At 43.6% G+C, this 15,478-nt stretch overlaps 1 protein-coding gene across 2 annotated transcripts in view; it reads right to left on the bottom strand.

The window, feature by feature from the left end:
- rps6ka5 (ribosomal protein S6 kinase, polypeptide 5) overlaps nucleotides 1-12,665 on the bottom strand; it is a 292,559-nt gene extending 279,894 nt beyond the window's left edge. For both annotated transcript variants that reach the window (XM_068038562.1, XM_068038563.1), the window contains exon 1: nucleotides 12,427-12,665. In XM_068038562.1, the coding sequence (XP_067894663.1) occupies nucleotides 12,427-12,484 (58 nt within the window). In that variant the 5' untranslated portion in view covers nucleotides 12,485-12,665. The remainder of the gene's footprint in view (nucleotides 1-12,426) is intronic.
- Between the last annotated feature and the right edge of the window lie 2,813 nt (nucleotides 12,666-15,478).

Here is a 15,478-nt window from a genome sequence, read left to right as displayed (position 1 = left end):
TACTAGATAGTGCTTGTACCTCGACAGTATGTGGAACTGATTGATTAAAGTGTTAGCTGGATTCACTCAGTAGTGAGGATTGATGCAAGGTTAAGGAGTATAAAAGTATTACCAGCTTTAGGTTTGGTGATGACTACACATTGAAGTCACTGAACAGAGTAGTAATCCCAAGTAAAATAGCCGGGGTAAGCCACTTTATCAGTACTGATGTAGTCTCCAGTGAGATACCTTTACTCTTAAGTGAGCCTTCAAATGAAAAAGGCACAGATGAAACTTGATATGGAGCATAAGGCAATTGTTTTTGGGAAGCCAGTGAATTTGCAATTTATCCAGTCGGGGCATTATTGTATCCCGTTAACAAAACCTGATATTTCTAGTCACAGTGTTCGAAGTGTTGATGGCATCAGGCGTTACGAATCAGAGATAAAAGGCAAATTGTCTTAAAGTTGCACAGGCAATTTGCTCACCCTTGTCAGAGATTAAAAACCCTACTAAAAGATGCAGGTGTGATTGACGGACAGTATACGAGGATAATAGAGATTTGTAAAAAGTATCAGAGGACACCATCACGTCCATCTTCCATTGGCACGTGACTAACGAGGTAGTTGCCATGGATTTAAAAGGTATGGGACAAAGACAAGAATCATGCAGTGGTTGGTGAAATGTTACATAAAATCTAGGCTGACCAGCCAAACTGCAAGTTGACAACTGCCCTATCATGGGCGGTTCATGCAAAGAATTCACTTCAGATGGCTGGAGGATATTGTCCCCATCAATTGGTCTATGGGCGGAATCCCAAATTGCCTTCTGTACTGTGCGACAGTCCTCCTGCTCTAGAAGGTACTACAATTAGTTCCATTTTTTTCTACACATCTGAATGCTTTACATGCGGGGAGATGGGCTTTCATCCAGGCTGAGGTCTCTAAGAAAATTCGCAGACCTCAAGGCATCGTATAAGGCCATATGAGGCAGAATTTAATTAAGGAGATTTTGTATATTGTAAGAGAGAGCTATAGGGAATGGAAGGGCCCTGGTAAGGTAATCGGTCGGGATGGTAAGACAGTAGTTATCAAGCATGGAAATCAAACTGTTACGGTTCATTCTTCACGATTAATCAGGGTTGATTACAAAATCTCAATGTGAGCAGCTGATAGGGGGAACAGAGGAACCTTGTACCTCAAATACTCGTGTTTTGTGATGAAGGTCCTGAGGCAAAGGTAGGTCAAGAGTTGGATAGTAATGTAACCGATCATGATGCTCAGGAAAGAGTTAGTGCATCCAAAGGCTAATTGCCTCGAATAGGCACCTGGGTGACATATATTCCAGAGGGGTCTGATAAATGGAAGGATGCAACAATTGTGGGGTGTGCAGGAAAATCTAATATATTAGTTAAATGTTCAAGATGATGGCCAAGAAGCCAGAGCCATGGACTGGCAGAACGTGGTGATAAGAGTGGAGGGTAAGAAAGCGTAGTGCAAGTTTTGATAGTGGGTCAGGAAGTTACTCTTGCGTAAAGAAGCGATCACGCAGTGGAGAAACAGTCTCCGATAAAGGGTGAGGGAGATCTTCTAGCAGTACTCCAAAAGACAAGAAAGTGCTGTAGTATGAACAGATTACACAATGAAACTAAGGCTAGAGAGCAGTCTCAGAATAGAACTAGAAGCAGAAGTCCTCATGATCATGAAGTTTTAGTGGCTGCTAATAGATTTGAGGATAAACTATAAGAGAAGCAAAACATAAGGAATTAGAGTTTGGAGTCTATTCTAAGGTACCAGATAGGGGACAGCCAGCCTTGTCACATCAATGGATTTGTGCTGAAAAAATTCTTCCCGATGGAACTTATAAGGCTAAAGCGAGGCTAGTAGCGAGGGGTTTTGAAGAGCGATTGGGGGATACCGATGTTAGAGTAGACACTCCCACAGCTGGAAAAGTAATTTTTAAAATCCTTTTGGCTCTTTTAGCCACATATTTATGGGAATGTAGATCCATTGACATAAAAGCTGCATTTCTGCAAGGTGATACTTTTCAGAGAGAGGTGTATCTGAAACCACCTAAAGAGGCAGCAGATACAGAAAGAAAATTATGGAAACTGAACAAATGTGGTCTATTGCCTTAATCATGCTTCCAGGGTGTGGTATTTCTCAGTGAGATCTGTTTTGTTGAAAACTGGTTGTGTTCAACTAAAAGCAGATCCTGCGATGTTTTACTGGTATCATAAAGGGACACTTTCAGGCATCTTAATGATGCACATTGATTTTCTTATGGGGTGGCACTGCAGATTTTTAGAAATATGTTACTAAGGTTAAGGCAGAATTTAAGATTGGGAGTCAGGCTTTGGGGGCCTTTAAATATATTGGTTTAGATATTAAGCAGAATAAATCTGGAAGAAGTTTGAATCAACAATCCTACTTAGTGAGTGTTACTCCCATCCCTGTTAATCGTATTAGGTGAACGCAGAATCTAAAGCAGAGATTGAGCAATTGCGAAGCCTGGTGGGTCAATTAAACTGGTTGGGCTCTCAGACAAGGCCTGATATTTTAGATGTGCTGGAGCACGATGATGAAACATCCAAAAGTTGAGAATGTTTTTAAGGGCAAATAAAACATTGAAAAAAAACTAAATATGGAGAAATGTGTACTGAAGTTCCCATCCTTAGGTGACCCAAAAAACACAAAGCTAATAATTTTTAGTGATGCTTCAGAAACTAATCTTGCTGATTGGTATTAGAGTGTAGCTGGCTTCATAATATTTCTGATGGGTGAAAATGCGAAATGTTGTCCTTCAGCTTGGGAAGCTAAGAAATTAAAATGGGTTGTTAAAAGCACGTTAGCTGCAGAAACACTGGGTCTTGTGGAGACAGTGGACACGGGGTTCTATTTGTCAAATATTTTGGGCGAAATTCTGAACAAGGGTATCCTGAAGATAGGATACCCATTGACTGTTCTGTTTTTGGTGAGACAATGTAAACTCTACAAAAAGCGTAAGTGAGAAAAGACTATGTATTGACCTCGCTGGATTGAAACAAATGCTAGAGAGAAAGGAAATCTCCAAACTTAAATGGATAGATGTAAGTCAGCAGATATGATTGTTTCACAGAGAAATGAGAGTGCAAAGAAATTGTTGGAGGTGGATGAGTGACGTCTCACATGTGCCTTTGTGCCCAATATGGAATTTAATTTTCATTTATTTTGAAATATTGAGCATGTTAATACAAGTTGTATTGCAAGAGACAGAAAGGAATCTGTTAATTGTGTGATTATATGTAGGTGAAGGGAGTTAATTGGGTTTTGTTGAGCACTTAAAAGCAGACACTCACTGGGACTGGGAGAGGGATGTGTGTGAAGAGCATGTTTATCATCCTTTTATTCTGCACAATAAATGTGAAACTGAGTCAATATAGGCTCCAGCCCTATCCTTCTATAACAAGCTTGCTGATGTTTAACACCATCCACCATCTGCATACAACTAAACACAATCGCTACACAAATTAACAATTAGTCAGTGGTAATGTCACGTACTCAACTATCCTCTGAATCTACAGGGAACAAGCCACTGTACTACATGGATTATCCAAGGTTGCTTGTTTATTTTATTCCTATAATGACTTAATGGTCTGCGATTATTAAGTTTGTTCATATGTGTAAAAATTCAAACTGATAACAGGCACCAATACCAAAGATCTTACAGGGTCATACCCATGATAAATATTATCATGCCAATTGTTTTTGCAAGCTGCCTTCAAACAAACCACTGCAGACATGCTGGTGGACCAACATTACACTTTTAAGGTTTTTTTTTTAAAACATTCCATAGAGGTATAGGGGGACAGTAGCATAGTGGTTATATTACTGGACTAGTAATCTGCAGATGAGTTCAAATCCCACCACACTGGGGAAACTAAGTTCAACTGGTAAATAAATTTGGAATAGAAAGCTCATATCATTAATTGCGGCCATGAAACTATCGAATTATTCTCACTAACATCCTTTAGGGAAGAAAATCTGCCATTCTTGCTCACTCTGGCATATGTGACTCCAGACCCTTCACTTTTTTTTTATTAATTCATGGGATGTGGGTGTCGCTGACTAAGCCAGCATTTATTGCCCATCCCTAATTGCCCTTGAGAAGGTGGTGGTGAGCTGCCTTCTTGAACCGCTGCAGTCCATGTGAGGCAGGAACACCCACAATGCTGTTAGGAAGAGAGTTCCAGGATTTTGACCCAGCGTCAGTGAAGGAACAGCGATATAGTTCCAAGTCAGGATGGAGTGTGGCTTGGAGGGATTTGCAGATGGTGGTGTTCCCATGCATTTACTGCCCATGTCCTTCTAGTTGGTAGAGGTCTCGGGTTTGGAAGGTGCTGTCTAAGGAGTCTTGGTGCTTTGCTGCAGTGCATCATGTAGATGGTACACACTGCTGCCACTGTGTATCAGTGCTGGAGGGAGTGAATATTTGTGAACGGGGTGCCAATCAAGCGGGCTGCTTTGTTCTGGATGGCGTCGAGCTTCTTGAGTGTTGTTGCAGCTGCATCCAGGCAAGTGGAGAGTATTCCATCACACTCCTGACTTGTGCCTTGTAGATGGTGGACAGGCTTCGGGGAGACAGGTGAGTTACTCCACAGGTGAACATTTCATACGCCACAGGATTCCCAGCCTCTGACCTGCTCTTGTAGCCACGGTATTTATATGGCTACTCCAGTTCAGCTTCTGGTCAATGGTAACCCCTAGGATGTTGATAGTGGGGGATTCAGCAATCGTAATGCCACCGAATGTCAAGGAGAGATGGTTAGATTTTCTCTTGTTGGAGATGGTCATTGCCTGGCACTTGTGTGGCGCCAATGTTACTTGCCACTTATCAGCCCAAGCCTGGATATTGTCCAGGTCTTGCTGCATTTCTACACTGCTTCAGCATCTGAGGAGTCGCGAATGGTACTGAACATTGCACAATCATCAGCAAACATCCCCACTTTGACCTTATGATTGAAGGAAAGTCATTGATGAAGCAGCTGAAGATGGTTGGGCCTTGGACACTACCCTGAGGAACTCCTGCAGTGATGTCCTGGAGCTGAAGATGATGGACCTTCAACAAACAATACCATCTTCCTTTGTGCTAGGTATGACTCCAACCAGTGAAGAGTTTTCCACGATTCCCACTGACTTCAGTTTTCCTGGGGATCCTTGATGCCATATTCGGTCAAATGCTGCCTTGACGTCAAGGGCAGTCACTCTCACCTCACCTCTTTGAATTTGTCTCTTTTGTCCATGTTGGAACCAAGGCTGTAATGAGCTCAGGAGCTGAGTGGCCCTGGCAGAACCCAAACTGAGTGTCACCAAGCTGGTTATTGCTAAGCAACTGCTGCTCGATAGCACTGTCGATGATACCTTCCATCACTTTACTGATGATTAAGAGTAGGCTGATGGAGCGGTAATTGGCCGGATTGGGCTTGTCCTGCTTTTTGTGTACAGGACATACCTGGGCAATTTTCCACATTGCAGGGTAGATGCCAGTACTGGAACAGCTTGGCTAGGGACGTGGCAAGTTTTGGAACACTATTGCCGGAATATTGTCAGGGCCCATAGCCTTTGCAGTATCCCATGCCTTCAGTTGTTTCTTTTATCACACGGGGTGAATCGAATTGGCTGAAGTCTGGCATCTGTGATGCTGAGGACTTCAAAAGGAGATCGAGATGGATCATCCACCCGGCCCTTCTGGCTGAAGATTGTTGCAAATGCTGCCTTACCTTTTTTGCATTGATGTGCTGGGCTCCCCCATCATTAAAAATGGGGATATTTGTGGAGCTACCTCCTCCAGTTAGTTATTTAATGATCCACCACCATTCATGGCTGGATGTGCAGAGCTTAGATCTGATCCATTGGTTATGGGATCACTTAGCTCTGCCCTCTGAAATGGCCGAGCAAGCCACCGAGTTGGTCAAGAAGACAGCTCACCTCCATTTTCTTGAGCAATTAGGGATGGGACTTACAACGATGCCCACATCCCATGAATGAATCTCAGTATACCCATCAAGACATTCATAATTCAGCTTTGCTTCACTAAATTAACATGATCTTCATCTTTCCTGAAGCAATTCAAGCAGTTTCAAATGAGCAGAAAATAGAAGTATTTAGATAACATTTATTTATCAATAAAAGTCACCATCTCTACTTTGAAATAAGTGTTAGTGCCGAGTCTGCTTTGGCCTCCTTATCTCGAGAGACAATGGGTAAGCGCCTGGAGGTGGTCAGTGGTGTGTGGAGCAGCGCCTGGAGTGGCTATAAAGACCAATTCTAGAGTGACAAATTTTTCTGCAGCACCTGTGGAAGAGCCTGTTTGTCGGGGCTGTTACACAGTTGGCTCTCCCCTTGCGCCTCTGTCTTTTTCCTGCCAACTGCTAAGTCTCTTCGATTCGCCACACTTTAGCCCCGCCTTTATGGCTGCCCGCCAGCTCTGGCGAACGCTGGCAACTGACTCCCATGACTTGTGATCAATGTCACAGGACTTCATGTCGCATTTGCAGGCGTCTTTAAAGCGCAGACATGGACGGCTGGTGGGTCTGATACCAGTGGCGAGCTCGCTGTACAATGTGTCTTTGGGGATCCTGCCATCTTCCATGCGGCTCACATGGCCAAGCCATCTCAAGCGCCGCTGACACAGTAGTGTGTATAAGATGGGGATGTTGGCCGCCTCGAGGACTTCTGTGTTGGAGATACGGTCCTGCCACCTGATGCCAAGTATTCTCCGGAGGCAGCGAAGATGGAATGAATTGAGACGTCGCTCTTGGCTGACATACATTGTCCAGGCCTCGCTGCCATAGAGCAAGGTACTGAGGACACAGGCTTGATACACTCGGACTTTTGTGTTCCGTGTCAGTGCGCCATTTTCCCCACACTCTCTTGGCCAGTCTGGACATAGCAGTGGAAGCCTTTCCCATGCGCTTGTTGATTTCTGCATCCAGAGACAGGTTACTGGTGATAGTTGAGCCTAGGTAGGTGAACTCTTGAACCACTTCCAGAGTGTGGTCGCCAATATTGATCGATGGAGCATTTCTGACGTCCTGCCCCATGATGTTCGTTTTCTTGAGGCTGATGAAGCCAAATTCATTGCAGGCAGCCGCAAACCTGTCGATGAGACTCTGCAGGCATTCTTCAGTGTGAGATGTTAAAGCAGCATCGTCAGCAAAGAGGAGTTCTCTGATGAGGACTTTCCGTACTTTGGACTTCGCTCTTAGACGGGCAAGGTTGAAAAACCCGCCCCCTGATCTTGTGTGGAGGAAAATTCCTTCTTCAGAAGACTTGAACGCATGTGAAAGCAGCAGGGAGAAGAAAATCCCAAGAAGTGTGGGTGCGAGAACACAGCCCTGTTTCACGCCACTCAGGATAGGAAAGGGCTCTGATGAGGAGCCACCATGTTGAATTGTGCCTTTCATATTGTCATGGAATGAGGTGATGATACTTAGTAGCTTTGGTGGACATCCAATCTTTTCTAGTAGTCTGAAGAGACCACGTCTGCTGACGAGGTCAAAGGCTTTGGTGAGATCAATGAAAGCAATGTAGAGGGGCATCTGTTGTTCGCAGCATTTCTCCTGTATCTGGCGAAGGGAGAACAGCATGTCAACAGTCGATCTCTCTGCACGAAAGCCACACTGTGCCTCAGGGTAGACGCGCTCGGCCAGCTTCTGGAACCTGTTTAGAGCGACTCGAACAAAGACTTTCCTCACTATGCTGAGCAGGGAGATTCCACGGTAGTTGTTGCAGTCACCGTGGTCACCTTTGTTTTTATTGAGGGTGATGATATTGGCATCGCGCATGTCCTTAGGTACTGCTCCCTCGTCCCAGCACAGGCATAGCAGTTCATGTAGTGCTGAGAGTATAGCAGGCTTGACACTCTTGATTATTTCAGGGGTAATGCTGTCCTTCCCAGGGGCTTTTCCGCTGGCTAGTGCCTAGTAATTATTTAGTAAAATAGCAACTCCTATTAAAGGACTCTACATCAGAAGCTACCTACTGCAAGCTCATCGCCATATAATTTAAAACTGAAGCCAGCAGGGGCTGTATTTAATAACTGTGTAAATGTATACAATCACCCCAAATTTAAAAACTGCTGTAGCAAGTAATTACTTGTTTACTCTTTAAGCCATAGCAGGATAGGCATCCAGAAAACTACATTCTATCAAAGTGCAGTCAATGGGAGAGTGTAGTTGCTCATTTAAATTCTTCAAGGACACAAATTTGGGTTTTGCAAACAGTATAGAGATGTGATCAGCTAATCAAGGCTGCAGTTCTTTCAGGTCCCTAGTAGGTCCTATTAACACCTACCATCGCTCATCTTTCATGGTTCCATCCTGGTGCTCATTTGCCCACTGACATTCTTGGGATCACTATCCCCTCTGACCTCAAATGGCACTCCCACATCTCCTTCACTGCTCATGGACTCCAAAAAGCTTTGGTTCCATCTTTTTTTCCCAAATACTTCTTTCCCCACCTACCCTGAACCCCCTTGACAAATCTTAATGCTATAAAATCCAGGTTCACAGTGGATTGAATATTACTCCCATGTCTGAAGAGTATCTTGCACTCCCGGACTCGATACATAAAAGACTGTCCTCTGATACATTACTACCTCTCACTTCTAGCCTCCCCCCATGTTCTTTCTGCCCGTCACAATTTTTCTCAGTTTTGAAGTCATGGAGGCAGATTCAATCGAGACCTTCAAAAGAGAACGGGATTATCCAAAGAGAAAAAAAAACTACATCAGTTGCTATTGCAGAGAGCTGGCACAGACAAGATTGGCAGAATGGCCTCCTTCTGTGTTTTAACCATTCTATGATTTTTACAAGCACTGGACTTCAGAACTGTCTTCTGTGTTCCTCCTAAATTGCAAATACTCCATCCCACATATTCCCCTCGGCGTATAACTGCATTGAAATTAAGACTCATCGCACCATCTCCTAATCACTCTTTTTCTCCACACCTCCCTTAAGACTTTGTCAGATGGGGAGCCAGTGAAAGTCGGGTGATGGATGAAATGAGATTTGGAGCGAGTTAAGGTATGCCCTGCAGAATTTTGCATGAGTACAAGTTTATGTAGGGTGGAAGATGGGAGGCTGGCCAAGAGAACATTGGAATAGTCAAATCTAGAGGCAGCAAAGACGTGGATGAGGATTTCAGCAACAGATGAGCTGAGGGAAGGTCGGAGTCGAGCGATGTTATAGAGGTACAGTCCTGGTGATGGTGCACACGTGATCAGAAACTCAACCCAAGGTCAAATAAAACTCAGCTAAGACGGTTATCAGGGATTGAAACAGTGAACTGAGAAAAGAATTTGTGGTGGGGACCAAAGACAATGGCTTCAGCCTTTCCAATATTTAGTTGGAGAAAATTTTTGCTCATCCAATATTGGATTTCAGACATACAGTGTGACAAATCAGAGATAGCTGAAGGGCCCAAGGAGGTTGTGGTGAGATAGAGCAGAATGTCATCGGCATACATGTGGAACCTGATGTATTTTTGGATGATACTGTTGAGGGGTAGCATATAGTTGAGAAATGGAAGGGGGCCAAGAATAGATCCTTGTGGAACCCCCGAGGTAACAGAGCAAGAGTGGAAAGAGAAGACTTTGCAAGTCATTCTCTAACTTCAATTAGATAAACATGAAATCAAGCTAGTACAGTTCCACCCACTTGGACAACACTTTTATCAACCTTGCTGGTGTCCTGCGTTGTGCAGATTAGGTCTTCACCAATATCAGTTATTTATTTATACAGCACTGAAACAGGCCCTTCGGCCCACCGAGTCTGTGCCGACCAACAACCACCCATTTATACTAACCCTACAGTAATCCCATATTCCCTACCACCTACCTACACTAGGGGCAATTTATAATGGCCAATTTACCTATCAATCTGCAAGTCTTTGGCTGTGGGAGGAAACCGGAGCACCCGGCGAAAACCCACACGGTCACAGGGAGAACTTGCAAACTCCACACAGGTAGTACCCAGAATCGAACCCGGGTCCCTGGAGCTGTGAGGCTGTGGTGCTAAACACTGCGCCACTAAAAAGAAATGTGGTACCTAGTTGTACAAACTCCCAACAGAACTATTGCTTTCTGCACACATACCATATTATATAACAAAGATTAAATACCGAGGAGCTGCTTTTGAGAAACTAAGTTTGCATCACAACAGTTTGTTTTAACACTTGTTCAGTTACCATAATTACAATCAAAGCTTAAAAATGCTTTGATAAATTTGTGCTTAATATACTTAAGCTTAGCATGGGTTATTGATCTGAGCAGTGGCCAAATACTTCGTTGAATCTACTCGTGTTGTATGAAATTGTTAGAAGGTTAAAAAGAGGCCAAAAGAAGTCTTCCCTAACATCCTCTGTCAGGTGGCACCATTTAAAGTACAACGTAAAGCTTTCATTCATGCGTAACCTGGGTAGGAACAAAGCTTGTGCTTGAAAGTTCTTACTCCACTCTTGCAGTATTGACAGTAAGTTATGTGCCAATGTGCCTGAGCCTCAAACTCAGAATAATCCCTAACGCAAGGGGCATATCCTTTTTCCACAGTAGCCATCCTGGGATTTCCAACGTATGACTGCCTACTTAGTGTTAGCACATTCACTTCCAAGTTAGGTCATGGGTTCAAGCCCCACACCAGAAACTGAAGCACGAAATCTTGGCTGACACTTCAGTGTGGGACTGAGCGAGTTCTAAGCTGTCAAACATGCTTCCTTTTGCATGAGATGTTAAACTGAGGCCCTTCTGCCGTCTAAGTGTGAAGTAAAAGATCCCGGAGCACTATTTTGAACATCAGGAGAGTTCTCCCAGTGGCCTGGTAAATATTTATTCAATATCACGAAAGCAGATTCTCTGGTCATTATTGGTCATTGTGGGACCTTCCTGTGCAAAGATTGGCTGCCATGTTTCTTAAATTACAACAGTAATTACACTTCCAGATTACGCTTTGGGATATCTCAAAGGTCATGAAAGGCCCTATAGAAGGGCAAATCTTTTTCTTTCAAACGCACTATTCTCAACACAATACGAAGAAACATTACAGCAAAGGTCTGATAGACTACAATGAAATGTGACACTGGAAGAAATTGGAGAATATATATATCAGACACACTTCTCAAAGGTGCTTTTTCTTCCTCTGCTTGTCATTAAATCAAAAATACATTCTAGAAATATATCCTTTGCCAAAATAAAAAAAAAATCCATCTCTGCACAATTGTGTAGCAGTGTTAGATAATTGCGCCAGGTCTTTTCAATGCCATGGCATTAATGGAGGTGTTAACTGCTCCCACTACTGTACATCACTGTCTGTTCAGTCTAACTCTCGTCTCCTCCCACTTATTTTACAGCTTCGCAAATGCAATAGATTTTTTCCCCCAACAGAAACGAGCTTCAATTGTGGCAAAAGGGAAAATAGACAAGTGTTTTTACTTACGACTAGCTGATGAGAAAATACTCCCGCCAGATTTTTCAAATGCAATAGCTGCGTTATCAAGTTAATCTGTTTCTAGAAGGACTTTGTGGTCCTAGTTTTAAAAAAAAATATGCGATGCTGTTTCATAATAAAGTAAATAAGGAAATCTAGCATCGTTCTTGGCATGCAACACACACACATTTGTTTGGATACATCCTACCAGTAAAAATGAACGTTATTTGACAGTTGTCAGAAATGATGCACTAGCAGACGGTGTAAATGTAACAAGTACAAAATTCAGACCAGGGAGGGAGGGGGAAGGTATTTAAAAATCTCCAAATACCTTTGGGGTCCATCATTATTAATCCCAGCACTAAAAGCAACTGCGGCTTATCTCCTTTCTCCACCCCCGGAAAGATTACCCAAAAAAAAAAGAGCATTAGCAAAATTCTCTTATGCGCAGGACAGTTGCTACGAGTTTCAATACAACTGAACATCAGAAAGACAGACCACGCAAAATTACCATGCAAGTGCGGGTACAACACACCCCCTTTGCAAACTCATATATATTTTTAAAAAGAAGCAAAAATGACATGCAGATATGCCAAAGTATAGCAATGGCATCGAATACAGGGTCACAGTCTCAGCCGTAAAGCGGCGACCGAAAATAAGACAACACAATTCACACCCCAATTGCAAAAAAAAACTTTGATTGTCTTTTCTTTAACCCAATGATTTTTCTTTTTCCTGCAAGCATCCCAGGTTGCATTTATTTCAAACGGTGCATTTTTTTTTTTGCAGCTGCAAACTTTCGAGTCTACGCAGAAAATAAAAGGTTTTTTTTCCCCCCTAATGCAATAGGTTGCCAAAGGTGCATTAGTCGCCATGCATGCTTTTTTTTTTTGCAATCATCATGCTGCTGATGGGGATGGGAAATGTGGTGTCCTGGGTTAAAATCCCGTTATAGCGCAGCGCCCGGGCCAGGCTCGCGCTCTTACCGTTCTTCAGCTCGTGCTCAACTGTAAACATGTCACCTTCACCAGAGCCTTCTTCCATATTTCAAACCTCACACCGTAGCGACAACTCCAGTGCTCTTTTTTTAAAATAAGGTGATTAAATAGTAAGGTATCCCACAGTGTTTTTCCAAATGTTAATATATATATTTTTTAAATCTCCTCACAAGACAGAAATCTCCCCTCCCATTGACGGCTACTACGACGCTGCTCCCTCCCATCAACCGAACATGACAGCGCAAAGCTGCCCGCCCACCTTGGCGCGACATTGATTGGCAGTCCCACGGTGAGTGGGCGTGTCCTTCAATTCCCAAGCAACCATTGGGCGAGGCCCATATCAATCGGCTACTGGGTGGGCGGGAGAGGGCGTCAGTTCCGGCCATCAGGTTAGATTGGCCAGATACTACGGCGCTGCTTTTCTCTCTGTGTTTGGATGAGGGACCCGGACGCGACCAATCGATTGTCGAGGACGCGGAGCTTTCCCCCCCCCCCCAACTCCCTCCCTTAAAGGGGCACCTTCTTAAAGGGGAAAATGTTTGGTAAGTCTTCTCACCACCCCCACCACAAAACTATGTTGTCTGAGAGAAGAATGGAAATCTGTAGGGAACGAGAAAAAGCTGGCGCAGTCCATCCCAAAAAAAAGCTCGAGGCACTAATCGGAATGCTGCACTTTCATACGAGACATTAAATTGAGCACCCCCCGCCCTTTCAGGAGACATAAAAGATCCCACGACCTCTATTTCGAACAAGAGTTAGGGGAATTATCCCTCGGGTATCCTGGCCAATACATTATATCATCTCATTTGCTGTTTGTGGCATCTTGCTGTGCACAAATTAGCTGTCACATTTCCTACATTACAACAGTGTCCACACTTCAAAAGTGTTGCAATCCTTCTGTGATCCTCCTTCTGTGCTGCAATCATTCTATGATTCAGTCATGAATGGTGCTGTATAAATGCAAGTACTTTTCTTTAACTCAAGATTGATCCTGAATAAATGCTTTTGACACATGAAAGAAAATAATTACACTGAAAGTATAGTGGGACAGTGCGCTGTAATGAAAGCTGCAGGAATACCCAACACTTTATCATTTTAAGCAACACCTGAGCCCCTACCTGCTGACACTCTGAACATAACTGGTGCTGCAGGACGGAGTGAGTGGGAAATCCCAATTTACTGAAAAGCTTCATAACTAATTCCATGTCATAAAGCACAAGAAAACATAGACTTCTTCAGAGAAATAAAAATTGGTTTATATTTGTAACATTTTTGGTCAAAAACCTTATTGGTCAATCCAAACCTTTGGGTGGGTAATGAACCAACAGTCAGGTAATATGTTTAAGGATGATTAAGAATGTTATTGGGACATGTGATTGTAAATATGACTCAATAATCTAATACCCAAGCCAAGCAAGTCTGCAAAGCTCCAGAGCAGGATGATGATTGACTCTGCTCACTAATGGAATCTAGAATGGTAGAACTGTCACTGGAGAATGGGAACTTCCTCCATAGCTTTCACCTTTGAGTCAGAAGTTTATGAATTTAAAGTTCCACTTCTGAGGGTTAAGCACAAAATCTAGGCTGGCACTCCAGTGTAGTACTGACGGGGTGCTGCACGGTTGGAGGTGCTGTCTTTCAGATGAAATGTTAAAACAAGGCCCTGTCTGCCCTCTGAGGTAGATGTAAATGATCTCATGATACTATTCCATGGGGCAGAGGAGTTTCCTGTGGTATCCTGACCAACATTTACCCTTCAACTGACATCATTTAAAAACAGGTCATTATCACTATAGAACTACAAGTCCTATCTTTTCTCTTTCGTACTGCTGTAGATAATCTTCAAGGCTAAAGACTTCATCAGTGGAATGGCTGTGGTTGGACAAGCAGCAGGAAGCTTGCCTGTGACCTGCTTTGGCAAGCTGCCTAGATTTCAATGGTTAAACTCCAGCTCTATTGTTGCACATAAAGTGAGTGTCTAAGCCTGCCCGACATCTGAACTTAGCTAAATGGGATGTGGATGGAGGGTGTGCACTACATATTGGGCAGACACAAACCCTACACATGGTTGAAGGTTTCTCAGTCACCTGAATGAGAGACTCAGAAATGTGGTAACAGTTTTCTGTATGGGGCAAATACCCGGGGACCAAACAAGAAAACAAATCTGCCAAAGAACAGAAAGTTTTCGACAAGTATTTTTTCATGAAGGTTTCTTCATTAACATTTCTAAAGACTGCTCCCAACACACACTTATACACACACACGTACATGTACACACAAACACACACACACACACTTATATACACACACATACCCTCCTATGTTATTCCCGTTGGCATCCTTCCATCTATGAAAGATGATGGACGCACAACAAACAATCCATGTCGGTGGGGTGTCTTCTCTTGGTGCACCTTTGCTGATGGCTGTGAAGGCCAATCCTTGAGAGGCAGGTTCTACCACAAGTTCCACATGAAGTGACGCTGTGAGTTGTTGTTTTCAGCGTTGACGCCTGTTGCCAAGCTACTGTATCCACTGGTGGTCGTGGTAGTGCACGCCAGTCCACAGGACGTCTTGACATTTCCCTCTTTCGCCAGCTAGTGACCCCCAGGTGCAATAGTTGACATTTAGGGCCTTCATGTCACTCTTGCAAGCATCCTTGAAGCAGAGCTTTGGGCACCCCATTCTGGCCCCAAATACCTCACCATACAGAAGGTCCTTGGGTATGAACAAAGAACAAAGAAAATTACAGCACAGGAACAGGCCCTTCGGCCTTCCAAGCCTACGCCGATCCAAATCCTCTATCTAAACCTGTCGCCTATTTTCTAAGGGTCTGCATCTCTTTGCTTCCTGCCCATTCATGTATCTGTCTAGATACATCTTAAAAGACGCTATCATGCCCACGTCTACCACCTCCGCTGGCAATGCGTTCCAGGCACCCACCACCCTCTGCGTAAAGAACTTTCCACGCATATCCCCCCTAAACTTTTCCCCTCTCACTTTGAACTCGTGTCCCCTTGTAATTGAATCCCCCACACTGAGG

This window comes from Heterodontus francisci, chromosome 9 (genome assembly GCF_036365525.1).
Source record: "Heterodontus francisci isolate sHetFra1 chromosome 9, sHetFra1.hap1, whole genome shotgun sequence".
In the NCBI taxonomy this organism is placed as follows: domain Eukaryota; kingdom Metazoa; phylum Chordata; class Chondrichthyes; order Heterodontiformes; family Heterodontidae; genus Heterodontus; species Heterodontus francisci.
Note: the sequence above shows the minus strand (reverse complement) of the source record. Positions and strands in the feature narration are given on the sequence as shown.